The sequence below is a fragment of the Heptranchias perlo genome, chromosome 5 (genome assembly GCF_035084215.1).
Source record: "Heptranchias perlo isolate sHepPer1 chromosome 5, sHepPer1.hap1, whole genome shotgun sequence".
In the NCBI taxonomy this organism is placed as follows: Eukaryota; Metazoa; Chordata; class Chondrichthyes; order Hexanchiformes; family Hexanchidae; genus Heptranchias; species Heptranchias perlo.
The window spans coordinates 65,638,478-65,666,031 of NC_090329.1; the positions used below are offsets into that span (position 1 = coordinate 65,638,478).

A 27,554-nucleotide genomic window follows, 5' to 3' on the forward strand; every position below is an offset into this window, starting at 1 on the left:
GGATAACTCAGTACCACAATTATTTAAAAAAATCTGACTGCAATATGGAAGAGCTACTCTCCACTTTCTATCTGTTTAGATTATAGTTTTTTATAGTGAAAGCTAAGAAATATATAAGACTTTAACATATTCTTATTTACATCTTTCCTTCTTTCCCAAATATCTCAGCAATAATACTTTGTGTATTTAAGTAGAACCCCTTGGGGTTTCTAAATTCAGAATTCAATTCAAACTTGAACAATGCATCCATGAGATGCTTCCTGCTTTGTTTATGTGAACAATCATTGAAGAAAGACAGTTCTTGTAACCATTTAGAAAACATTATGAAATATAAATGGGTAAATTCAACAATCCTGCACTCACAACGGGGAATTGTGCTCATAGGGTTGTGTAGTTTGGAGAACTGATCGTGATCTTATTTCCAATCTGTGCTCCTTTTGGCTTCCCACTGAGAGTGTAGGGTTTCTGAATTTATCCCAAAGATTTCCCTTTGAGATTTGATATGGTTTAAAGTTTAATTTGTCAACCATGTATCATTGCTGTAAACAATCACTTGAATGTAGCTATCACCTAAATAATTTAGTCAGGAAAATTTGAAGCGTTGTGCTTCGTTTTCAAAAACAATTACGTTTAAACTACTGTCCCCAGTAATTTTCCATTGGAGGACTTGAGGCTTACAAACAGCAAGTCATAGGATGCTCTCTGAATGGTCAGTCTTACAGTCAATCATAATTAAAAATAGAAGTTGTATGGACAGGTTCATCCTAGAAGCAGGAGCCTGCTGGTTTGTGTCTCCTTATCTAAAAGTGACGAATCTGGGGACCTGCATGAACTCAAGACTTAGGCTTCTCACATAGACCCAGATTTCTGAACGATAACATTGTTACAGGCATTTCAAATATAGAAAATTGTATAGTATATTCATTGTCTTGTAAATTTTATACATTTTTTATATGTCTGAAACTCGAGGGGAAGTCAGATTTGTGCATATATCCTCAATTTGGAGTGGAACCTGGATACGCTGGCTTTCCATTCCACATGATTTGTGCTACAAACTGTATACCCGGGAGGGGGCAGGGGGCTGACCTGGCAGTTTGGCCGAGTTAAATATTTATAGTGAACTCTCAACCTAAATTGGGACTTCCAATGGGTATTTGCTGACAGCAGGAGTTTTGAAATCGTGAGCAGCTTCAGCTTTTAAAGAGCTGTGACTGCTGTTTAAAGGGCTGTATTTCTTTACAGCTAATGAGGAAATCACCGGCCAGAACATTTTGGTGAACAATAGTACAGATGACTGGAGAACATTGCAGAACACTTCCCTTTCTAAATGCTGCATTGCAGGTGCTTCTACAGGAAGTGCAGGAAAGAAATGTTACATCTTTCAGCACTGCCTTAGATATTTTCTTGAGAACAGTGGTGTTAATCACTCCAGTAAGCAGTCAAAGCTTCTGAGATTTAGGAATATGTCTACACTGCCCGGATTGCCCTTTCTGGCTTTCTAGTGCATTGTCCGTACTGAAGAAGTGTGTATGCAGTTTGGGAGGAGGTGGTTCAACAAGTTATTGCTGTGTCCAACATCTAAAAGATGGAATATTAAGTAGGTTTCATTACAAGCATGCCATTTTCCTTTATGTACTCTGCCCAGGTGATGCATTATGTCCAAGCCCTAATGAGGAAACTATACCCATACTGTCACCATTTCTAGGGAATTAAATTTCATTGTATTTTATTTTTAACTGTTTCCAGAGAGCTTTCTTCCAATGGTACAAAATAAGGTATTAGCAGAACAAAAGATTGGCATCTATTGGCTGCCATGAACCTTTCACTGACCCGCCTGCACTTTGACCCGTAGGCACTGATGACTGCGGTGTGCTGCTTCTGGGCCAGGGTGAGCCGTAGGGTCATGAGGCATTCATTTACCCCGCAGGGGGATTCGTTGAGACGTCCAACCAATTCGTTTTTTATGGCAAAGCCGACCCCATAGAGACGGCATTCTTCTTCTGGTTTGCCTTTCCAGAAGAAGGTGTATCCGCCGCCTTGTTCTTTAAGCTGGCCTTCTCCTACCCGCCGTGTCTTGCTCAGGGAGGCGATGTCGATGTTGTAGCGCTGGAGTTCCCGGGCTATGATGGCTGTGTGACGTTCAGGTGTGTCGCTGTTGGGATTGTCCATAAGGGTCCTGACATTCCAGGTCCCGAAATCCATTTGGGTGGGTAGGGTGGGGTTAGGGTGGAAGATGCCTGTGCGTGGATTCTTTTAATGTGGGGTGGTCGTTGCACACCAACCACCCCATGGTCCCAGCGGAGCGAGGTCTTAGCCCAATGGCAGGGAAATCCGAGACGATTGGAGACCAGGCTCTGCTGTAGGACGGGGACTAACAAACACTCATCGTCCACCAATCCACTGGAACAACGGGAGCGGCGAGGAATGAGCGGCAGCGGCGAGGGCCCGACCTGGGCAAGGCCAGGCGGCAGCGCGGGGCCTACAAAAGGCCCAGAGGGAGACAGGAACAGCGGGAGCAGCGAAAGCGGCGAGGGAGGAGTGGCAGCGGCGAGGACCCGACCAGGGCAAGGCCGGGTTAAAAATAGGAATTAAATAAAACACAATAACACAATAACCTTAAAAATTGAAGTTAAAATAGACTAAATTAAAAAAGAATGCATTTAAATTTAATCAATGAATTAAATCTGTTAAAAATAAGTTAAAAATGGGTTAAAAAAACCACCGGAGTCGCGGATAAAAGCCCGAACCCTTCAATGTAGCCTGTTGAAGCACCTGCCTGCGATGGGGGTGAAGGTGAGGATCTTCGGCATCGTCTTCGACAACGAAGGGTGAGCAGCTACGTGAGCAACGTCGCGGTGTCGGGGCACCATAGTCAGCATCTGCGAGGAGACGTTTGGTCTCTCGACCAGGAAACACCAAGACTGGTTCGATGAGAACGATCAGGAGATCCAGGATCTCCTAGACTGCAAACGCAAGGCGTTCCTGAATTGGCAGCTCCACCAAAACTTGAGCGAGAGGAAACAAGCTTACAGGCAACTGAAGGCCGAGGTGCAACAAAGAACCCGTGACCTAAAGAACAGATGATGGGTGGAAAGAGCGCAGGAGACTCAGCAACTTGCCGACAGCCACGACGTGCGCAGCTTCTTCAGCGCAATTAAAGCCATCTACGGTCCGAGTACCCAAAGGCCTGCCCCACTGAGAGCCAAAAATGGAGAGGCGCTCATCAAAGACAGAGAGGCAGTCAACACCCGCTGGAGAGAGCACTTCGAGGACCTCCTCAAACAAGACGCAGTCCTCAATGCAAATGCCCTCGTCACCATCCCGCAACAAGCTAACCGCCACCATCTCAGCACAATCCCAACCCGCTGCGAAGTCGAAAAAGCCATTCGACAGCTGAAAAACAACAAGGCCCCCGGCACAGATGGAATCCCCGCTGAAGTACTAAAATACGCGGAGAGGCACTCTTGACACGAATACATGACCTTATCACCCTTGTCTGGAAGGAAGAGAGCATGCTGGGAGATCTCAGAGATGCCATAATTGTGACCATCTTCAAGAAAGGAGATAGGTCTGACTGTGGAAATTACAGAGGGATTTCCCTACTGTCCGCCACAGGAAAGGTCATCGCGAGAATCCTCCTCAACCGCCTCCTTCCAGTGGTCGAAGAGCTCCTCCCCAATTCTCAATGCGGCTTCCGCCCATCAAGAGACACCGTGGACATGATCTTTAGTGCGCGACAAGTCCAGGAAAAGTGCAGGGAGCAGCATCAACCTCTGTACATGGCCTTCTTCGATCTCACAAAGGCCTTCGACTCTGTCAACCATGAGGGATTGTGGAGCACCCTCCTCAAATTCGGCTGCTCGCAGAAATTCGTCACCATTATCCGCCTGCTCCACGATGACATGCAAGCCGTGATCCTCACCAATAGATCCACCACAGACCCAATACAAGTGCAAACTGGAGTCAAGCAGGGCTGCGTCATTGCACCAACGCTCTTCTCCATCTTCCTCGCTGCACACTCCACCCCATCACCATGAAGCTTCCCACCGGAGTGGAGCGACTACAGGACAAGCGGTGATCACTAGGAGAGCAGAGGAAACTCTATAAGGACACTCTCAAAGCCTCCCTAAAAAAATGTAACATCCCCACCGACACGTGGGAATCGCTTGCCCTCGTACGCCGAAACTGGAGAAGAAGTATCCGCGAAGGCACCAATCACCTCGAGCATCACCGAGTGGAGCACGTGGAGGCCGAGCGTAAGCAGCGGAAAGAGCGCACAGAATGCTGAGCGTCTCACCCACCCGCCTTATTAAACACTACTTGCCCCAACTGTGGCAGAGTCTGTGGCTCCAAGATTGGACTATTCAGCCACCGCAGAACCCACCCTCCCCGAGTGGAAGCAAGTCATCCACAACCCTGAGGGACTGCCAAAGAAGAAGACGACGACAGTGATTATTCTTTTATTTTGAGCACAAGCAAGGATTAATACATGCAATTATATAAGCGGTACTTTTACAGAGAGTAAGGAATTATTTTACCTGGCTGTCCTCCGGGTTGGGATCGTAACTTGGTTGTTGCTCGGACTTCCCGTCTTGATCCTCTACCCTGAACCCTTGTTCGAGCGGTATATTTACACACTGTCAAGAGTCCCGCCCGCGCTTGGTGGCGTGACAGTAAGTCATCATTTTAGCTGAGGATCATGTGGTGTGCTGACTTAACGTAATCAATTTGCTGAGGAGGCTAGGGCTGAAAATAATAAAAGTCAGTTTTTAACCCTTTACAGTGGTAAACTTTTGAGTTCGAATCTGTCAAAGAACTGTTGGTTCACCAACGTCTGTTTGTTGAGTCACATTGTGTCAAGTAATTAGGACGTAACTGACAATATATTTCTCACCTAACCTTTAATGCTTAGAACATCAAAGGTCTGATTTTAACCATGCCCGTCTGCGGGAATGGGACAGACAGGGGGTTAAAATGGCAGTCGGGCGTTTCCCTCTATGTTCCCAACACTTTTGCGTCTGCCACCATTTTGGCCACGGGGATTTTTAATTCGAGAGAGGTGCCTGCTGCAGGCAGGTGGGAGCCTCATTAAAATGTAAAAGTCGCACTCTGATGACGCCATTTGGACCCTGACGCGATTTTAACTGAATATCGCTGAAGCCTCGCCCATTCACAGACCCGCCAGAAGACCTGGCAGGATTGGTGTGTGAGAGCTACTGAAGCTGTATAAAAAGGGGCACTCAAAAGCAGCTCACTGGATCATTGGAACTTTTTGCTGCCTGCTTTGCCGAGAAAGTTTCCAGCTGCCAGATCGCTTCTTTTATACGCTTTTGCACCCTCAGTAAGCTTTATCCGCTTATTCTGGGTATAATTATTGCTACTTTATTCTGGCTGGAGGAACATTTGGAAGAGGAGCAGCAGCCTCAGCAACCACCAGCAGCAGCAGCAGCTGGGCCAAGCAAAAGAGAGCAGGTGAGGGGGGAGCAGCTTGTAGAACACAGGGTGTATAGACCAAGAGTCTCCTTTTGTGACAGTGCAGGAAGAGGCTGTACTTCTCCAGGCAGGCTGTTGTAGACCTTTGCAACTTCTTGCAAAAGGACACACTGTCTGCTGGACCAGGGGTCATGCTTTGCCAGTGGATCTCAAAGTCACCACAGCCCTTAACATTTTCACCACTGACTCCTTTCAGAATGCTACAAGGAACATCAGCCATATCCCCCAGTCTGCAGTACACAGCTGCATTAAGCAAGTCTCCGATGCCCTGTTAACCAGGGCTGACCAGTACATCACTTTCCCCACTGACCTTAACAAACAACAGGACAGAACGTGGGGATTGCAGCAGTGGCTGGCTTCTCTCACATTGACTGAAAGCGAGTAGCTATCAGGAACACCAGCCAGCAGAATTCCTCAATAGAATAGGCTACCACTCAATGTCCAGCTAATGGCTTCGCCCTGAGAACTCCCAAGAGCCCCCTGACTTGTTGCATCCTTCACCACTCCATTCATCCTGTAATAAAGAATATTGAAACCATGAAACCCATAGCACCACTGCTACTCCCATTAGGCTGGAGCTCATTACTTTAATCTGCAGGAGAGCAGACTGCAGAAGGTGTGTGACTCCTTGAAAGCCCCTATCTATTCAGTTCACAAATCGGTCCAAGGTGGATACGTGTCTCTGCAAGCTAGAGCCCAGGGCCTGTAAAGTAACCATTTGAGCTTCCCCCAAAGCTGCAAAGCTTGCACACATGAACTCTGATGTGAGGGACCGACTGCAGTGTTCCTAGAGGTGACCAACTCTCTAGGGTAGATTGCAGATGCCATGTGAAATGATACCATAGAGGTTGGAAGCAGACTTCTTCACACTCTCAGCCATAGCACTGAAACTATTTGACATGTCATCCAATATCTGATATAATTGCTTGTGAAGCCAGCAGTTTTCTTTTCATGTCTGGGCTCATGAAGTCCTCATCTCTGCCCTCCTCAGCAGAGTTGGGAAAGGGCCTTGCCCTCCAGTGAGCTATCTCCTAGACCGTTCCTGCCATGAGTACCTGCTGCTATTTACTCGTGCTGGGTGTTTCACCACGTGAAGATTCCACAGGCTCGCTACCTAACCCACACAAAGTGTCAATGTCTGAGCTGGTGCTTGGGAGGCATAGAGTGAGTGATGGTGCATACATAGGAGGATTGTCATCCTCTGAGATATCTTGCCAAGCAGGAGCCTCTTGCTGTCAAGAAGGACCTAGAAAAAAGAGAAAGGGGACAAGTGTTAGAATGACAGATGACAACTGGACATTTACAAGTGATAGTTTTGAGAATTACATAGAATTTACAGCTCAGAAACAGGCCATTAGGCCCAACTGGTTTATGCTCCACACAAGTCTCCTCCCACACTACTTCATCTAACCCTATCAGCATATCCTTCTATTCCTTTCTCCATCATGTACTTATCTAGCTTCCCCATAAATGCAGCTATGCTATTCACCTCAACTACTCCATGTGGGAGCAAGTTCCACATTCTAACCACTAACCATAGAGTTTTAAGTTAAACAAACATATTTTCACAATGACAGCGGCTCAGTCTCAATTCACCACCTCCTCACACTGCATTGCCAAGATCAGGAGGGCAGGGAATTAAACCTGCATTCTTGTGCCTCAGGGAACTAAGTATCAATTTATTTTCTCTCCAATCCCCTGAACCACTGACAGCTGAGGAGGTGGTGAGAGTTGGCGGGGGTGGGGGGGGGAGTTGCGGTTGTACCTGCATCTAGGCTTCTGCCAGAGTCATGGAGGATATCACAGCTGAGCTTGAGTCTACACACATGCAGAAGACTTTCCACTACAGGTCACTAGATAATGAAAAAGTATTAGCCTACCAAACCATCTCTTTCCACAGACCATTTATTATGTCCAATACAATCTAAGAAAAGGTGTGTCCCTGATTTCTCAGGTGCAAAACGGACAGCCGTGAGTTGAATTTATCCCCTTCTGTTCCTGTTTGATGAAGTGACAGGTAAAAGGAAATTAAAAATGTACGGAAGAATGGAATGAGAAAAATCAATTTGGCCATCAAGTTAGTTTTTTCCATAAGCTTTGTTCAAGCTGCTGACTTGTTTTTTCACAGTCCTTCTCCATGCCCTTGACTCACACTTTTTCAATCCTTCTCTGATTCCTGCAGCTCTAATTGTTCGACCAGCTCTTTTTTACCTCTATCTCCATTTACTCTCTCGTTAATACCAGACCTCTGACTTGTAGCATTGCATACATTTTTGCCAGAGAAGTGAGTGTTACTTTGATATCGTGGGAACCGAATTCTCTAATATGAAAATGTGCATGCACAGTCAAAGTCGAAACTGCTTATTTGTCACATCTCTGATTTGGATAGTGCAATTGCCGAAATCAGGGTTGTGACAAGGAAGGGAAAAATGAGGGCCTCTCTGTCATCTGGTCTTAGAGCAAGGGATTAAATTAAATGCTAGCACATAGCCACCAATGTGAAAGCACTTGTATGATGGCTGCTAGAATTAAAAGTCTGTAGCTTCCAATGTCGATAGTCTGTTAGGCTACTATTTTAAAATATTTGAGATCATTTTCGTTGGACCTCATTTTCTGATCAACAATATGTAAAATATCCTTGGATGGATCTTGACAAGAGAATAGTGGCAGTAGAAGCATGGTGTGCATTCTTATGGGGTAAACCTAATCGGGAATTTATCCAGTCTTGGTCATAATGAACTAACACACAAGGAATGTTCAGGTATCCTGCACTGCAGTGCTTGAGCTGGTGCCAGAACTAAGCGTGACTAAAATGTTGATGTACTTCGCATTCTTCAGTAGATTCATGAATATGGCTAATACAGATGGCTAATATATGGGATACTTTGTCAGATAACAACCTTTAATTTAGCAGGAGCTGATGTAAGACAAGAGATTTATCATTAATTTTTTAGCATTTGTCTAAATTAAAACAAAATCTGGTTAATTTATGGCAGCAACTTTGTACAGGCAAAAGATTTAACTTTTCATAAGTTATTTATTGATCGAGTCTCATAATGGATGCGTTGTAGCAGGCAATGGCAGTAGTTTATTTGTAATATATCAAACAAGTGTCCCGACCTGACACGTTTTATGTAAAATTAGTCTGAAAGTATTTCCAATATTTTCTTATGCTATACAAATGTGAACTGATGTTCAGGAAGTGTATTACTTTGTTGAGGGAGTAGTTATACGATAATGCACCCATGTGAGCTGCTGTATTTACGCAGGACAAAGCTAAAAGACCTCTAAATATACAAGTTTGAGCTGACGCCTGTTTATTTAGATTGCTGTATGTTTCAGAAAGCTGAGGAAAGCAAGCAGTCCTTTATCAAATATATAAAATCCCATTCTGCCAATTTACTGAAATAGAAAAAAAGTAATGGAAATAAATCAAGTTATCGTCAGCACTGAGTTTCAGAAAGATATAAAACATTAATCTAAAGATAACATGGCCTAGAAAATCCACATGGTGGGTTGCACCAATTTTACACCAATGGAAAATGAGTTACAGCCAGTGATGCAAATACCTATCCAGACCATGAAAATTTCCTGGGTCCACTCATTTGCATACCCATTAGAATAGCAATTGGCATAAAACCCATGTAAGATGGGAGTAATCTTCTGGGGTACATTGATATTAGGGTGCAGCCTTTAAAAAGCCAGACTGGCTGAAGATTGCAGCAGCAGGCTGGGGGAGCAGCAGTAAATAAGGAACCGTGCTTGGCTCATTGAATTGACTGTCAGTTAGCTTGACTGGATGTCTCATGATTGTTTTTATGCCACTTTACAAGGGTAACTAACACAGGGCAACCTGGTAGAGGTAGCCAAAGAAGGGACAAGGGCATGGCACAGAGTCAGAGAACATACCATGATTTCATGGAGCCTGACCTACAAATCCTGCTCGATAGAAAAAGAGCAGAGGAGAGACAGAGTGCTGGGTGTCTGTGGCAGGAAATCTACCCAAAAGGTTGCTCATGCCACTCAGGGTATGCGTGTTGTTAGGAAAGAGTGGGTTGGCTTGTTTTCACTGGACTTTGTTTTAATAAAATAGAATGTGCACTTATGTCATGTTTTGTTACTCATGGAGGTTAGAGTCATACAGGAAAGGGTGCAGTACTTTGGTGCAGGCTATGTCAATCAGGTGATGATTATTGGCACAAAGAGGCAAAAAGGGCTGATGTATTGTCATGTCCTAGAATGGATACTGGATGAAAGGATTATTCCTTTATTTGAAGGTTGGAGAGAAGAGGTAAGACACTGGTGCCTGTTAAGGTAGACTGTTAAACAGATTAGAAAACTTCAGTGAGGAGTTGCGCTCTATTGTCTCTTGCAGCACCTCCCGAACCTGCAACCTCTACCACCTAGAAGGACAAGGGCAGCAGGCACATGGGAACAACACCACCTCTCCAAGTCACACACCATCCTGACTTGGAAATATATCGCCGTTCCTTCATCGTCGCTGGGTCAACATCCTGGAACTCCCTACCTAACAGCACTGTGGGAGAACCTTCACCACACGGACTGCAGCGGTTCAAGGCGGCGGCTCACCACCACCTTCTCAAGGGCAATTAGGGATGGGCAATAAATGCTGGCCTTGCCAGCGACGCCCACATCCCATGAACAAATAAAAAAAAAGGTCATTGTGATGCTCTCCTTCATATTGTTCTGCATCCAAAGCAGCTAGGGCCATCTTCCCAGCAATGTCCAAATCCAGACTTCTTTGTACAGTGAAGTTGTGCAAAGCACAACAGGCTAGAACTATGTGTGACATATAAGCTGGGGCATACTAAAAAGTCCTTCCTGACCTTTCTAGACAGCAAAGGTGTGCCTTTAAGACCCCAATGGCCCTCTCAATAACAACTCTTAAAGGGGCAAATACCCTGTTGTAGTGCTCCTCTGTTGCTGTCTGGGTCACTCTTAGTGGGGTGATTATTCATGGGAGCAGGGGATAGGCTATGTCGCCCACAAGCTATCCATTGACATAATTTTCTTCCCTGAAGAAATTGTAGAGGGCTGAATTACAAACGATGAATACATTACAACAACATCCAACATATCTTGGATTGATGTAGGAACCTTTGTATGTTGTCACACCTAATCTGTACATTCAGGGAGTGGAAGCCCTATCTGTTGAGGAAGTCGAAGGGAATTCTCTGTGAGCTCACTAAACAATGTGGACACCATCGATTGCATCCTGGACCTTGGGAAAACCAACAACCCCATTAAACTGAATGGCCCTATCTTGCTGCTGCTTTGCTATGGTGCCAACGGTGATGAATTTCTCAACCCCCAACTCTGTAAAGTGTTTCAGTGACTAGACGAAAGCATGCCTGTACTGCACCCTGACCGATATCATAGAAATCCACATGGCTCCCTGAAATGAGCCAGTGCGATAAAAGTTGATTGTGGTGCTCACCTTCATAGAGCAGCACGGAAAGATGACCATGACTGCAGGTCCTCATGCAGTAGGTGGCAGAGCTGCTCCAGTGTCCCTTTGGTGAAGGACACTCCTCTTCTTATACTCATCTTCTCATGGCACAGACACGATGGGCCAAATGGCCTACTTCTGTGCCGTAAATTTCTCCGATTCTATGATTCTGTGATACTAAGGCCCTCATATGACCTGTGTTTCCTGTATGTTCTATGGGTGAGAGTAATAATATCTGGTGGGGTGCATTCTCATTAAACGCTGCCTGACTCTCCTTTGCTCCATCCCATGCTACTCCTACTCCTCCTCCTCCTCCTCCTCCTCCATGTTAATGGAATTCAAGGATATGCCCATAGGGAATTCCATAGCAGCTCAAGAAACTCTCACTGTGGGTGGTGGGGGTGAAAATCTCCCAGTAGTCTCACACAGTCAGAAGCAGTGAGAAGCACGTTCAGGTCTGAGTAGGTAGAATGCCAAAAGAATTGCTGCAAAAAGTCATTCACAGCTGCAGAAAGCTCTACTGAAACTCCACTCTCTTCAGACTCACACAGGGAGAAATTGGTTAGCACCTGACAACAGGCACAAACAGGGCAGCACGACTCCAACGCTCGCCCAAAGATCATCTGAAATTGGTCAACGAATAAGGATCGTTGGTTAGGCTGCTATAGAGCCTGAAAGACTAGATGGATCTTGCGCAGCTCAAGTTCTGTCTCTATTTGACCAATTTCAGAGTGGAATCCTTAAACAGGCATTAGGCCCCTCCTTAGAATATGCAAGAGGACTAACATCTGTTCAAAACGGCTGCCAGGGACATTTAACTATCGCCCGAGCCAAAATAGCACCAGACGTTTTTCAGGCGTCGTTCAGGCGTGGGACATCAGGCTGCTAAATTAATCACATTTGCCCCTGTTTTACATTTGAAAAATAGGTGAAATGGGTCCAATTTCTCCCCCACAAACTTCTAACTTTCACCTGTCTCAGCTGATCCTGGCAATTGCTGCATCTTAGAATTCTAGGTCTAAGTTATCTGGAATGCTTTGTGAGTTTGATAACGTGCCTGTGAAGCGCCTTGGGACGTTTTACTACATTAAAGGCACTATATGAATGCAAGTTGTTGTTGTAAAAGCAGGATACCTTGGTACTTCAGCACTATTGGCCTCATTACAATAACTCACTCAGGACTTGGCAGACATATCTTTGGAAGGCCCATAAACAGAATTCAGATGGAGAGACTTTGGGGCAGAAAAGTAGCTTAAACGACTTCTGCCCTATTTTGCTGCCAAAAAAAGTTGAAATTTACATCGAAAATAGTGTTGAATGTCTAGGCCCCTAGCACCATACAAACCATATTTTGTAGCTCTTGAGATACAGCCATTTTCATTGTTCTAGAAAGGGTTCTGCTGGAGGAACAATTTGACATGTCCTACAAGTTTTGTCTATTGACATTGCTGTACAGACAGTTTATTAAACGTTTCACTAAGTACTTATTACAATTATAATGTAATGTGACAATCTTTGGGATTGTCATTAGGGAAAGGTACATGAGCAATGTCACCAGAAATGCATTAATTAGACCCTTATATATCTATAACAGATTAGAATTCTTACTAATTAAGTTGCACACTCTTGAAAAATGCTGTGTAAACATTTCCTATGGGAATCCCCCTGTTAAATTGTCCACATTTAGCTGTTACGCTGATCTGTTATAGTGTCTCTGTCATACCAGTAAGTGACACTCTAATAGAAATTTGCAGCTGAATTTTAAAACTGATCTGTAATGCCCATCTGCAATACCATAATGGAGCCTGCTGATCCCAGGGCTTCTTATGTACAGCTACATCTACCCCGTGAGTGATTTTTTTTTTTATTTAAAATTTTTAAAAGCTCCTTTTCTCCATTTCTCAGCCAAACTTTTCCAGTTGATATTCAACTCTTTTGCCTAGTTCCCTGCCAACTGCTCCCCCCACCCCCCTCCACGCCATACCTGGGGACAACTCTATTTTTAAAGAAGAATTTTAGCCTTGCTCTTGGCCTTACTGTCAGCGACTCTTTTATCTTAAAATTTTTTGGGCCTACTCCCAGTCTTCCTGCCTCTACCCCAAATAATCTGGAGAGTCCGAGAGGAGAGCGCAGTGTAAAAGGAGAGTCTGAGGGGTGAGCGCGGTGTAAAAGGAGAGTCCGAGAGGTGAGCGCGGTGTAAAAGGAGAGTCCGAGAGGTGAGCGCGGTGTAAAAGGAGAGTCCGAGAGGTGAGCGCGGTGTAAAAGGAGAGTCTGAGAGCGGGAGGAGAGTCTGAGGGGTGAGCGCAGTGTAAAAGGAGAGTCTGAGGGGTGAGCGCAGTGTAAAAGGAGAGTCTGAGGGGTGAGCGCGGTGTAAAAGGAGAGTCCGAGAGGAGAGCGCGGTGTAAAAGGAGAGCCTGAGAGGTGAGCGCGGTGTAAAAGGAGAGTCCGAGAGGAGAGCGCGGTGTAAAAGGAGAGTCCGAGGGGTGAGCGCGGTGTAAAAGGAGAGTCCGAGGGGTGAGCGCGGTGTAAAAGGAGAGTCTGAGAACGGGAGGAGAGTCCGAGAGGTGAGCGCGGTGTAAAAGGAGAGTCCGAGAGGTGAGCGCCGTGTAAAAGGAGAGTCCGAGGGGTGAGCGTGGTGTAAAAGGAGAGTCCGAGGGGTGAGCGCGGTGTAAAAGGAGAGTCCGAGAGGTGAGCGCGGTGTAATAGGAGAGTCCGAGGGGTGAACGCGGTGTAAAAGGAGAGTCTGAGAGGTGAGCGCGGTGTAAAAGGCGAGTCCGAGGGGTGAGCGCGGTGTAAAAGGAGAGTCCGAGGGGTGAGCGCGGTGTAAAAGGAGAGTCTGAGAGGTGAGCGCGGTGTAAAAGGAGAGTCTGAGAGGTGAGCGCGGTGTAAAAGGAGAGTCTGAGAAGTGAGCGCGGTGTAAAAGGAGAGTCTGAGAGGTGAGCGCGGTGTAAAAGGAGAGTCTGAGAGCGGGAGGAGAGTCCGAGAGGTGAGCGCGGTGTAAAAGGAGAGTCTGAGAGCGGGAGGAGAGTCTGAGAGGTGAGCGCGGTGTAAAAGGAGAGTCTGAGAGCGGGAGGAGAGTCTGAGAGGTGAGCGCGGTGTAAAAGGAGAGTCTGAGAGCGGGAGGAGAGTCTGAGAGGTGAGCGCAGTGTAAAAGGAGAGTCTGAGAGCGGGAGGAGAGTCTGAGAGGTGAGCGTGGTGTAAAAGGAGAGTCCAAGGGGTGAGCGCGGTGTAAAAGGAGAGTCTGAGAGGTGAGCGCGGTGTAAAAGGAGAGTCTGAGAGGTGAGCGCGGTGTAAAAGGAGAGTCTGAGAGGTGAGCGCGGTGTAAAAGGAGAGTCTGAGAGGTGAGCGCGGTGTAAAAGGAGAGTCTGAGGGGTGAGCGCGGTGTAAAAGGAGAGTCTGAGAGGTGAGCGCGGTGTAAAAGGAGAGTCTGAGAGGTGAGCGCAGTGTAAAAGGAGAGTCCGAGGGGTGAGCGCGGTGTAAAAGGAGAGTCCGAGAGGAGAGCGCAGTGTAAAAGGAGAGTCCGAGAGGAGAGCGCGGTGTAAAAGGAGAGTCCGAGAGGTGAGCGCGGTGTAAAAGGAGAGTCCGAGAGGAGAGCGCGGTGTAAAAGGAGAGTCCGAGAGGTGAGAGCGGTGTAAAAGGAGAGTCCGAGAGGAGAGCGCAGTGTAAAAGGAGAGTCCGAGGGGTGAGCGCGGTGTAAAAGGAGAGTCCGAGAGGAGAGCGCGGTGTAAAAGGAGAGTCTGAGAGGTGAGCGCGGTGTAAAAGGAGAGTCCGAGGGGTGAGCGCGGTGTAAAAGGAGAGTCTGAGAGCGAGAGGAGAGTCCGAGAGGTGAGCGCGGTGTAAAAGGAGAGTCTGAGAGGTGAGCGCGGTGTAAAAGGAGAGTCCGAGGGGTGAGCGCGGTGTAAAAGGAGAGTCCGAGAGGAGAGCGCGGTGTAAAAGGAGAGTCCGAGAGGAGAGCGCGGTGTAAAAGGAGAGTCTGAGAGGTGAGCGCGGTGTAAAAGGAGAGTCCGAGGGGTGAGCGCGGTGTAAAAGGAGAGTCCGAGGGGTGAGCGCGGTGTAAAAGGAGAGTCCGAGGGGTGAGCGCGGTGTAAAAGGAGAGTCCGAGGGGTGAGCGCGGTGTAAAAGGAGAGTCTGAGAGCGGGAGGAGAGTCCGAGAGGTGAGCGCGGTGTAAAAGGAGAGTCCGAGAGGTGAGCGCCGTGTAAAAGGAGAGTCCGAGGGGTGAGCGTGGTGTAAAAGGAGAGTCCGAGGGGTGAGCGCGGTGTAAAAGGAGAGTCCGAGAGGTGAGCGCGGTGTAAAAGGAGAGTCCGAGGGGTGAGCGCGGTGTAAAAGGAGGGTCCGAGAGGAGAGCGCGGTGTAAAAGGAGAGTCCGAGGGGTGAGCGCGGTGTAAAAGGAGAGTCCGAGGGGTGAGCGCGGTGTAAAAGGAGAGTCTGAGAGGTGAGCGCGGTGTAAAAGGAGAGTCTGAGAGGTGAGCGCGGTGTAAAAGGAGAGTCTGAGAGGTGGGCGCGGTGTAAAAGGAGAGTCTGAGAGGTGAGCGCGGTGTAAAAGGAGAGTCTGAGAGCGGGAGGAGAGTCTGAGAGGTGAGCGCGGTGTAAAAGGAGAGTCCGAGAGCGGGAGGAGAGTCTGAGAGGTGAGCGCGGTGTAAAAGGAGAGTCTGAGAGCGGGAGGAGAGTCTGAGAGCGGGAGGAGAGTCTGAGAGGTGAGCGCGGTGTAAAAGGAGAGTCTGAGAGCGGGAGCAGAGTCTGAGAGGTGAGCGCGGTGTAAAAGGAGAGTCTGAGAGCGGGAGGAGAGTCCGAGAGGTGAGCGCGGTGTAAAAGGAGAGTCCGAGAGCGGGAGGAGAGTCCGAGAGGTGAGCGCGGTGTAAAAGGAGAGTCTGAGAGGTGAGCGTGGTGTAAAAGGAGAGTCTGAGAGGTGAGCGCGGTGTAAAAGGAGAGTCTGAGAGGTGAGCGTGGTGTAAAAGGAGAGTCTGAGAGCGGGAGGAGAGTCTGAGAGGCGAGCGCGGTGTAAAAGGAGAGTCCCGAGAGCGGGAGGAGAGTCTGAGAGGTGAGCGCGGTGTAAAAGGAGAGTCTGAGAGCGGGAGGAGGGTCCGAGAGGTGAGCGCAGTGTAAAAGGAGAGTCTGAGAGCGGGAGGAGAGTCTGAGAGGTGAGCGCGGTGTAAAAGGAGAGTCTGAGAGCGGGAGGAGAGTCTGAGAGGTGAGCGCGGTGTAAAAGGAGAGTCCCGAGAGCGGGAGGAGAGTCTGAGAGGTGAGCGCAGTGTAAAAGGAGAGTCCGAGGGGTGCGCGCAGTGTAAAAGGAGAGTCTAGAGAGCGGGAAGAGAGTCCAAGAGGTGAAAGTAATGTAAATCTAAGGCAAGGCATGGCAGCAGAGCTCGGACCCTTGATATGCTCCTCCTGCACCATGTGGGAAGTCATGGACACTACAGGTGTTCCTGGCGACCATGTGTGCAGGAAGTGTGTCCAGCTGCAGGGTCAAGGATGTCACGGAGCGGCTGCAGGGCATTCTGGAGGGGGAGGGTGAACAGCCAGTAGTCGTGGTCCATATCGGTACCAATGACATAGGTTAAAAAAAGGGATGAGGTCCTGCAAGGTGAATTTAAGGAGTTGGGAGATAAATTAAAAAGCAGGCCCTCAAAGGTAGTGATCTCAGGATTATTACCAGTGCCACGTGCTCGTGAGCATAGGAACAGGAGAATAGACCAGATGAATGCGTGGCTGCAGGGATGGTGTAGAAGGGAGGGATTTAGATTCCTGGGACATTGGGACCAGTTCTGGGGAAGGTGGGACCTGTACAAGCGTGACAGGTTACACCTGAGCAGGACCGGGACCGATGTCCTCGTGGGGGTGTTTGCTCGTGTTGTTGGGGAAGGTTTAAACTAGAATGGCAGGGGGCTGGGAACCTGAGCAGGGAGACAGAGGAGGGGGATACAAGGATAGAAACAAAAGACAGAAAGGGAAGAAGCAATAGTGGAAGGCAGAAAAAACAAGGGCGAAAAACAAATAGGGCCATAGTGCAAAATAAAACTAAGATGACTAGCAATCTTAAAAAGACAAGTCTAAAGGCAATGTGTCTAAATGCGCGGAGCATTCGCAATAAGGTAGATGAATTAACAGCGCAGATAGATAGTAACGGTTATGATATAGTTGCGATTACGGAGACATGGCTGCAGGGTGACCAAGGATGGGAACTGAACATCCAGGGGTATTCAATATTTAGGAAGGACAGGCAAAAAGGGAAAGGAGGTGGGGTAGCGTTGTTAGTAAAGGAGGAAATCAATGCAATAGTGAGGAAGGATATTGGCTCGGAAAATCACGATGTGGAATCTGTATGGTTGGAGCTAAGAAACACCAAGGGGCAGAAAACGTTGGTGGGGGTTGTCTATAGGCCCCCAAACAGTAGTGGAGATGTAGGGGAGGGCACTAAACAGGAAATTAGAGATGCATACAAGAAGGGTACAACTATAATCATGGGTGACTTTAATCTACATATAGATTGGTCAAACTAAATTAGCAATAATACCATGGGGGAGGAATTCCTGGAGTGTGTACGTGATCATTTTCTGGACCAATATGTTGAGGAACCAACTAGAGAACAGGCGATCCTAGACTGTGTATTGTGCAATGAGAAAGGATTAATTAACAATCTTGTTGTGTGGGGTCCCTTAGGGAAGAGCGACCATAACATGATAGAATTCCTCATTAAGATGGAGAGTGAAGTAGTTGAATCCGAAACTAGGGTCCTGAATCTAAATGAAGGAAATAATGAAAGTATGAGGTGCGAGTTGGCTATGATAGATTGGGGAACTTTACTAAAACGGGATGACGGTGGATAGGCAGTGACTAATACTTAAAGAACGTGTGCAGGAATTACAACAATTATTCATTCCTGTCTGGCGCAAAAATAAAACAGGAAAGATGGCTCAACCGTGGCTTACAAAAGAAATTAGGGATAGTATTAGATCCAAAGAGGAGGCATATAAAATTGCCAGAAAAAGTGGCAAGCCTGAGGATTGGGAGCCGTTTAGAATTCAGCAAAGGAGATCAAAGAGATTGATTAAGAGGGGAAAAATAGAATATGAGAGTAAACTAGCAGGGAACATAAAAACTGACTGTAAAAGCTTCTATAAATATGTCAAGAGAAAAAGATTAGTGAAGACAAATGTAGGTGCCTTTCAGTCAGAAATGGGGGAAATTATAATGGGGAACAAAGAAATGGCAGAACAATTAAACACATACTTTGGTTCTGTCTTTACAAAAGAGGACACAAATAACCCAATAACCCCCAGAAATGTTAGGGAACCAAGGCTCAAGTGAGAGGGAGGAACTGAAAGAAACCAGTATTAGTAAAAAAAAAATAGTGCTAAGGAAATTAATGGGGCTAAAGGCTGACAAATCCCCAGGGCCTGATAATCTACATCCCAGAGTACTAAAGGAGGTGGCCCTAGAAATAGTGGATGCATTGGTGATCATCTTCCAAAATTCTATAGGCTCTGGAACAGTTCCTACAGATTGGAGGGTGGCAAATGTAACCCCACTATTTAAAAAAGGAGGGAGAGAAAAAACAGGGAATTACTGACCAGTTAGCCTAACATCAGTAGTGGGGAAAATGCTGGAGTCTATTATAAAAGATGTGATAACAAAACACTTGGAAGGCTTTAACGGGATTGGACAAATTAAGCATGGGTTTATGAAAGGGAAATCATGCTTAACAAATCTACTGGAGTTTTTTGAGGATGTAACTGGTAGAATAGATAGGGGAGAACCGGTGGATGTGTGCAAAATTAAAGCACATGGGATTGGGGGGAATATACTGGCATGGATTGAGAATTGGTTGACAGACAGGAAACAGAGAGTAGCAATAAACGGGTCTTTTTCCGGGTGGCAGGCAGTAACTAGTGGCATACCACAGGGATCCGTGCTTGGGTCCCAGCTATTCACAATATATATCAATGATTTGGATGAGGGAACTAAATGTAACATTTCCAAATCCAAGTGAGGAGTATGCAAAGAGGCTCCAATGTGATTTAGACAAGTTGGGTGAGTGGGCAAGAACATGGCAGATACAGTATGACGTGGATAAATGTGAGGTTATCCACTTTGGTTGTAAAAACAGAAAGGCAGATTATTATCTGAATAGTGATAGATTGGGAAAAGGGGAGGTGCAACGAGACCTGGGTGACCTTGTACACCAGTCGCTGAAAGCGAGCATTCAGGTGCAGCAAGCAGTTAGGAAGGCGAATGGTATGTTGGCCTTCATTGCAAGAGGATTTGAGTACAGGAGCAGGGATGTCTTACTGCAGTTATACAGGGCCTTGGTGAGAACACATCTGGAGTTTTGTGTGCAGTTTTGGTCTCCTTATCTGAGGAAGGATGTCCTTGCCATAGAGGGAGTGCAACAAAGGTTTACCAGACTGATTCCTGGGATGGCAGGACTGACGTATGAGGAGAGATTGGGTCATCTAGGCCTATATTCACTAGAGTTTAGAAGAATGAGAGGTGATCTCATCAAAACATATAAAATTCTAACAGGACTAGACAGACTCGATGCAGGGAGGATGTTCCCGATGGCTGGGGAGTCCAGAACCAGGGGTCACAGTCTCAGGATACGGGGTATGCCATTTAGAACCGAGATGAGGAGAAATTTCTTCACTCAGAGGATGGTGAACCTGTGGAATTCTCTACCACAGAAGGCAGTGGAGGCCAAGTTATTAGATGTATTCAAGAAGGAGATAGATATATTTCTTAATGCTAAAGGGGTCAAGGGATATGGGGAGAAAGCGGGAACAGGGTACTGAGTTAGACGATCAGCCATGATCATTTTGAATGGCGGAGCAGGCCCGAAGGGCCGAATGGCCTACTCTTGCTCCTATTTTCTATGTTTCTATGAAAACCAACGTGGGAGAGAGGTGAAGGAGGAGGAGAAGACAGATGGAAGGAAGAGAAGGGAAAGGATGAAAATATGGGGGAAAGGAAGGGGTGATTAAGGAAGTAGAAATATAACTTTTAAAATGTTTTCTTCAGCGGCCTTCAACTTGTTCAGCAGGGGTCGAAAAGTTGCTCAATGGAGGGGGGTGGATGCCTCAAATTTGCTTAGCAGGGAGCTCGGTGGGGGAGGGGGCAGGGGGGCAGAGGCCTAAAACATGCTCAGTGAGGTGGGAGGCCAAAAAATTGCTCAGTGGGGATCTAGGGGAAACTTGCTCAGCAGAGGGGAAGCAGCCAAATTTTTCCTCTGTCTGCAGCCTTCAGTACTGGATTCTATTGCTTTCTTTCCTGAAAAAAACAGTCATCTGCTGACATTTCCTGTCCTTCCACTTTCTCTGCTGAGTCTGAGGATTCATTAAGGTACCATTTGGGCTGTCACGTAACATTAGATGGTGCCCCCATTGTTTCATAGTGTTACATTGACAGCACCAACTACAGGTTGGGGATCCTGATACCACTCACTGTCCTTAATATATGATGGATAGGGATAGTTTGATGAATAAGCATAAATATTATGAATCTGCACTCCCTGTACTGGGGAGCGCAAATCAGGAATTCTGGTGGATATGTCAATGGGCCTCACAGGATATCCCGGCCATTAAAATGAATGAACCTCCCCTCCTTCCAAATTCCCAATATGCACTCCTGACATCTGTAGCTCTGTCTTGGAAGCTCAAGCTCGTAAAATCTTCCTTATAATGTTATAGTGATAAAAATATGATGCGCTATTGTGTGTTACCTGGTGTATGAGCAGTTTTCCTTCACAAAAGCCTGTGGTGAGACAACTTCATTTAAGTTTGGTCCCTGTTATGCTGATGAGGAATCTATACATTCCATTGTGTTACATGAAAACAAATCTGCTGTCACTTTGTCATCGCAGTTTCCCACCATATTTTCCATATAATGCTACAAAATAAGCAATTCACTATTGTATATACATTAACCTAAAATGATATGGAAAAATGAGATTATTTTTTGTGGTTTAGTTATTCCTGGCCCAGCCTTGTGTATCTGGATAAGGCACATACTGACGTGAAACATTGTTAAGTTAGGCAAGTAACATTAATGTTTATGACATCACTAGAAATACTTCATATGTTAACAGTTTTATTCTTCTACTTTCTATAAGGCCATGGAACTAAAGGAGTGTTTGAGCTACTAGCTGGATGGCGGAGAACAAAAGAAGATCAGCCATTTAAGGAAAGAATAGCAGCTGCATATTCTGATGTGATGGTGTCCTACACTATGACAAGCTCACTCTACATTATCACCTTTGGTATGGGTGCAAGCCCATTCACAAATGTTGAATCTGTTAAAATCTTCTGTCAGAACATGTGTGTCACTGTTCTAGTGAACTACTTCTATGTTTTTTCCTTTTATGGCTCATGCTTGGTCTTTGCTGGGCAACTAGAACAGAACCGCTACCACAGTATATTTTGCTGTCGAATTCCTTCACCTGAATACCTAGCTTCCAGGCCTGTCTGGTTCAAAACTATGATGAATGATGGATTTCAGCAGTCCAGTTCTCATGAATGTGATTCATATCAAAAACACTTCATTCAGCGCTTTTTGAGGGAGCACTACACAGAATGGATCATTAATACATATGTCAAGCCTTTTGTTGTGTTGCTGTACCTGATTTATGTGTCATTTTCCTTTATGGGATGTTTACAAATCAGTGATGGATCAAATCTCGTTAATATGCTTGCAAGTGACTCACAAAGTGTTTCCTTTACAATAACCCAGCAAAAATACTTCAGCAACTACAGCCCAGTCATAGGTTTTTATATTTATGAGCCAGTAGAATACTGGAATATAACAATACAGGAAGACTTGCGAGTAATCAGCAGGGGTTTCATCAGAATATCATGGATTGAGCATTACCTACAGTATTTGAAAAAATTGAATGTTACTGTACTAACCAAAAGTGATTTCATAAACATTCTAGCTAACTCATTTCTGAAGCAGCCGGAATTTCAAAACTATATGGATGATATCATTTTTTCAAAGACATCAGAAGAAGTGGACATCATTGCCTCTCGTGTGTACATGGTGGCCAGAACTGCAGAGAATATACATGAAGAAATTCTTGATTTACTGGAAACATTACGGAAACACTCCCTCATTTCTAGGATTAAGTATATAGTGTTCAATCCAACTTTTGTTTTCATGGATCGATATAGCTCCTCCATCACTTCGCCAATCCTGAATTCGAGTGTTAGCGTCTTGATCATTCTAGTGCTGACTGTTTTCCTGGTTATCAATGCATTGGGCAATGTTTGGGTGATACTTAGCGTAACATCAATGGAGTTTGGTGTGGTTGGACTGATGACACTATGGAAAGTAGATATGGACAGCATCTCAATCTTGTGCCTTATCTACTCTTTGAACTATGCTATAGACCACTGTGCACCTCTGCTTTTTACATTTGTATTAGAAAAAGAGCGCACCAGGACTGAATGTATCAAAAACTCTTTAGAATGGAATGGAACAGCCATCTTGCAGAGTAATATTTGTTTTCTTTTAGGGTTAATGCCCTTGGTTTTTGTGCCTTCAAATTTGACCTTCACACTGTTTAAATGCTTACTTCTCACAGTCACCTGTACATTGCTACATTGTTTTGTTATATTACCTGTCTTTCTAACATTTTTTCCTCCACCCAAGAAAAGACACAAGAAAAAGAAACGTGCAGAAAGGAAAGAGGAAATTGAATGTGTGGAGATACGAGATAATTCAGGAATGGTTGATCACGTCACCGCAGTTTGAACACCTGAACAAAATATCACTGGAAAAATCTGCATCAGAACAGACCCACAGAACAGGTGGTTTGGCTCCCTGGTAAGGTCTGAGCTTACTTCAATCCTGGCAGCTTGTGCTGGCCAGTAGGTCAGAACTAAGGAAGCATGGGTAATTTGAAATGTTCTGTCATTAAACGGGCAATCAAGATAAGATTTCAAAAGAACAAACCTGTTCCACCTAACACCAAGGGTGCAATGAAAGTGGAATACTGAAATTAATTAGTAAATTGTCAATCATGATTTGAAGGTTTAAGAAAAAAATAACCATGCACTATTTCTTACTACCTTCTTTCTTTGGTGGTTTCCTTGTTTGAACTGGAATGCAGAAATAATGGACAGATTGGGAAGAGTTGTATAGGAAAGATACTTCTTTGCATGAACGTTTCACAAATGGACCATCACGAAAAATTGCTAATGGCAAAAAGTTAGTTATTGGAAAACATTCACAATACAAAGCCTTATGCACAGACATTTTTTTCCCATAAAGGTGTCAAGAAGGTTTGCTGTGTCTTCTGTAGAATTAGGATTAAAGTGGTGATTTTGGAGGATTAATCCTGAAAATAATAGGCAACAAAAAAGCACTTTTTTTCCATCTTGTATCGAAGCCAAAGGGCAGTTAAGAATTGCAAGTGTACTTGATACACATGGGGCTCAATTTTGAAATGGTGGTGGGTTGGCAGCGGTGGGGGGGGGGGGGGGTGGTGAAGGTGCGCGTGGCAAACCCTAATAAACAGGCTGATTGACAGGCTGGCTGCCATCAGGAGCTGCAACGCAAGGGGGGGGGGGGGGTGGCGAAGAGAGAGCAAGACGTCATCCGGTGCTGGAACAGAAGATCGGGGGGGGGGGCGGGGAGAGTGGAAGATTGTTGGGGGAGAGGGGAAGATCGGGGGTGGGGGGGAGAGGGGAAGATCGGGGGGGGGAAGAGGGGGACATCAGGGGGGTGAAGTAGGGGAGATCGGGGTGGGGGGGTGAAGCGGGGGAGATCGGAGAGGGAGACATCGGACATCAGAGCAGAGTGGAAAGGTAGGTTGATTTTGTGTTTTAACTTCATGCAATGATTTTTTATGTAATTTGTTTCTTTTTGCCTGATCCGGCCCGAATCAGAAGCCGTGGGAAAGCCGCCCAGATAAATTAAAAATCGTTCTAACTACCTAATATGTCACAAGTAAAGTGCCTTAAGTACCTCAATGAGGTACATTTGGCTCTTTAACTATCATGGGACTTCCGGATTCAGGACGCCCGTGCGTACACAGGTGCATCCGTCGGGAACTCGGACGTCGGCGGGTTGGAGCCGGGCTCTGAACCCAAACGGAATTTCCCCGATTTTCGGAGCTCCCCCCCTCAACGCACCCACAATTACCCGGGAAAATCGAGCCCCATGATGTCAGTGTGAGAGGAAATCAGCCATTATACAGATTTTTAAAAACTGAAACCATAGATTTCTAATTGTGCATTAATTATTTTTCAGCGAGGGTGCTAAATATCTCATTAAATTCATACATCTTGTTGCAGAAGTGATCTCCACAAACAATTTTTACAGTATAGTTTTCTTAATACTTAATAAGCCTTGCAAAGTAAGATATGTTCCCTTTGAAAATAATAATCTAAAAAGCCATGGAAGTATATTCCAAATATTAAAGAAATAGTAATAATTGCTAATAGCAAAAAGCTGCAGATGTTGGAGATCTGAAATTAAAGCAGAAAATGCTGACAGCACTCAGCAGGTCAGACAGCATCTGTAGAGAAAGCAGATAAGTTAATGTTTCAGGTGTGGAACCTCCATCAAACGGTCCATTTGTTCTGTCTTGGTGAAGGGCCCATGCCCAGAAGATTAATTCAGCTGTTCTCTCTTCATTTCTGACAGAGCCCACACCGGAAATGTTAACTCATGTGTTCTTTCTTTGTTTTTGATGAAGGGGTGACATCTGCAACATTACTTCATCAGTTCTCTCCCGCTGAGTATTTCTAGCATTTCTGTTCCGTTCGTAACAATTGTTTTAAGGAATGCAAGCAAAATGATTAAGAGTTATCCTGCAATAGATAATATTATTAGTGGTAATATTACTAAGACAGCGATAATGATCTTTCACTGAACACTGATACGATGAAGCTTCACTTATATAGCATCACAAACTGCTTACTATGCAACTTATTAAAATAGCACTCCTGATATAATTAAATTATTACTTGTCTATAATGAAAACTGGACCTTTTGAGCTTTCATTATTTAATCCATGTGAAGCAGGGTTATGCACGTCACTGGAAATCAATGCCTCCGGTCACAATGTGCTTATTGCTGCCTATGCTATAGTTGAATCTTACATTTTTTGAAAAGTGCCCATTCCATTGAAAACAACATTCACCTGAGGAAGGAGGAAGCCTCCGAAAGCTTGTGAATTTCAAATAAAATTGTTGGACTATAACTTGGTGTTGTAAAATTGTTTACAATTGTCAACCCCAGTCCATCACTGGCATCTCCACACAATGTCAAATAAGACACCCTCTATGATTGTGACCATGGTTCATTATCCCTCCTCATACCTTTTTACCTCTCTGTCGCCTTTGATACAGTCAACCACAGCATTCCTCCTCCAATGCCTCTCCTCTATTTTCCAACACAGTAGGAAACTCTACTGTGCCCTCACTTGGTTCCACCCATATCTATCCAATCATAGCAAAAGCATCTCTACCATGGTTCTCTTCCAACCCCTGCATCGTCACCTCGGAAGGCTCCCAAGCATCTATCCTCCGTCCCTTCCTCCTCATCATATCCATGCTGCCCTTGGTGATATCATCCTATCATTCACAGACATGGGATCAACTTCCGCATGTTCACCAATGACACCTAGCTCTACCTCTCCATCATCTTATTCAACTTTTCCACTGCCTCTATATTGTCAGACTGCTTGTCAGCATTCTATTCAATCCTGAGCTGAGCATCCTCTCCAACATAATGATCACCTATTCCCACTTCCATAACATTACCCATTTTCACCCTACCTTAGCCGGTCTGCTGCTTAAACCCTCCAAAATGCCTTCTTCAACACCAGACTTAATTATTCCAATGCTCTCCTGCCTGTCTTTCCATCCTCTACCCTGTGTAAACTTCAGTTTATCCAAAACTCTGCTGCTCGTATCCTATTCCTTACCAATTTCCACTCACCTATTCTGACCTCATTGAACTATGTTGGCTGCCAAATTTAAAATTCTCATCCTCTAGTTTAAATCCCTCCATGGTTCATCCCACCCTGTCTCTGTAACCACCTCCAACACTACAACCCCTCCCCCAAAACTCTCCATTTCTCTGAGGCCCTGATTGCCTTTTGTGCATTCCCTCCTCCCTTTGTTCCACCATTGGAAGCCACCTAGGTCCCACGCTCTGGACTTCCCACTTTAAGCCCATCTTCCTCTCAACCTTTAAGACCCACTTTTAAAGCTACTTTGGACACCCCTCTTATTATCTCCTTACTTGGCTGGGTGTCCATTTTTTTCTGTACACTTTTGTGAATTCCATCTGAGATTAGAAGGCTATGATTTCAAGCCCCAGTCTAGGACTTAAACACTTAATGTAAGCTGACAGTGCAGTGCTGATAGGGTGCTTCATTGCTGGAGGTGCTGTCTTTTGGATGAAGTGTTAAACTGGCCGTCTGCCTACTGATGTGGAAATAAAAGACCCCGTGGCACTATTTGCAGAAGAGCCTGGGATTCTCCTGGTGGTCTGGCCAACATTCCTCCCTCAACCAACCACTAAAATAGATTAACTGATCATTTATTTCATTTTATGTTTGTTTGACCTTGCTGGGCACAAATTGGCTGCTGCATTTGACTCTAAAACAATAATGACTACAGTTCAAAAGTAATTCATTGGCTGTGAAATGCCTTAAACAATAATAAGGTTTCTATTAAAGGATCCATTGGTTGTATATTTCTCAACTGAAATGCTAAGAAAGACAAGTTGTCTTTCTTAGCATTTCAGTTGAGAAATATACAACCAATGGATCCTTTAATAGAAACCTTATTATTGTTTAAGGCATTTCTAAATCTACTGGCTCATTTGGAGACCTTCCTTGATTCTCAGCATCCTTGTTAATATATTTTCTGAGACCACATACTATCAAATAATATTCATCCACATTTGTATACTTTATACATCTGCATTCATATACTGGAGCGATGCACTGTTTTCATCTCTGGATCTGCATTTTCAGTTTTTAGTGTAGTCAAGAATATTACAGCCATCTTTGTTTTGTGTTGGAATTTTCAGAATTTTCTGTCCCTACCTTTCTTAAGACATATGCATAGATCAATCCATTGAGTGAGCGGAAAATTTTTGATTGTGCCTTTGGCTCCAATGCACAATAGTGATTATTAACACAGGGTTGTCTGGTAGGAACTAGGAACCCTTCCTTTCTGGCTACTGTTAGATAGGCTCTTAAACTTTCCATAACTTGTACTCCAGACTGACAGTACTGTTACAAACACAGATACAATTGCTCACTATTGTGTCTACCATTCTACCTGGTTTTGAATGACAGTAGCCATTAGCTGGGTCAACCAAAATGAGGATATGCTCTGTTAACATATTGTGAATTAAATTTTACATGTTACTTTTGAAATATTTCTTCTAAGGGAATTAGTGTAAGTAGTATTTGCTTTTGAAACAAAATACTCTTTCAAAGACTGGTATAGTAAGGAGAATAATGAAAGCCAGATGGTTATCACCGATTTTGATACACCTTACCATATACTATGTTAATCCTTAAAATAAATGTGTTTAAATTTCACATTTTATGGATCTAGAAGTGTGTTGAGTAGCTTT

The 27,554-nt window shown here is 45.1% G+C and overlaps 1 protein-coding gene across 2 annotated transcripts in view; it reads left to right on the forward strand.

The window, feature by feature from the left end:
* The window catches only part of ptchd4 (patched domain containing 4), a 59,429-nt gene extending 36,581 nt beyond the window's left edge, over nt 1–22,848 (forward strand). For both annotated transcript variants that reach the window (XM_067983786.1, XM_067983787.1), the window contains exon 3: nt 21,067–22,848. In XM_067983786.1, coding sequence (XP_067839887.1) covers nt 21,067–22,703 — 1,637 coding nt within the window. In that variant the 3' untranslated portion in view covers nt 22,704–22,848. The remainder of the gene's footprint in view (nt 1–21,066) is intronic.
* Nucleotides 22,849–27,554: the final 4,706 nt, after the last annotated feature.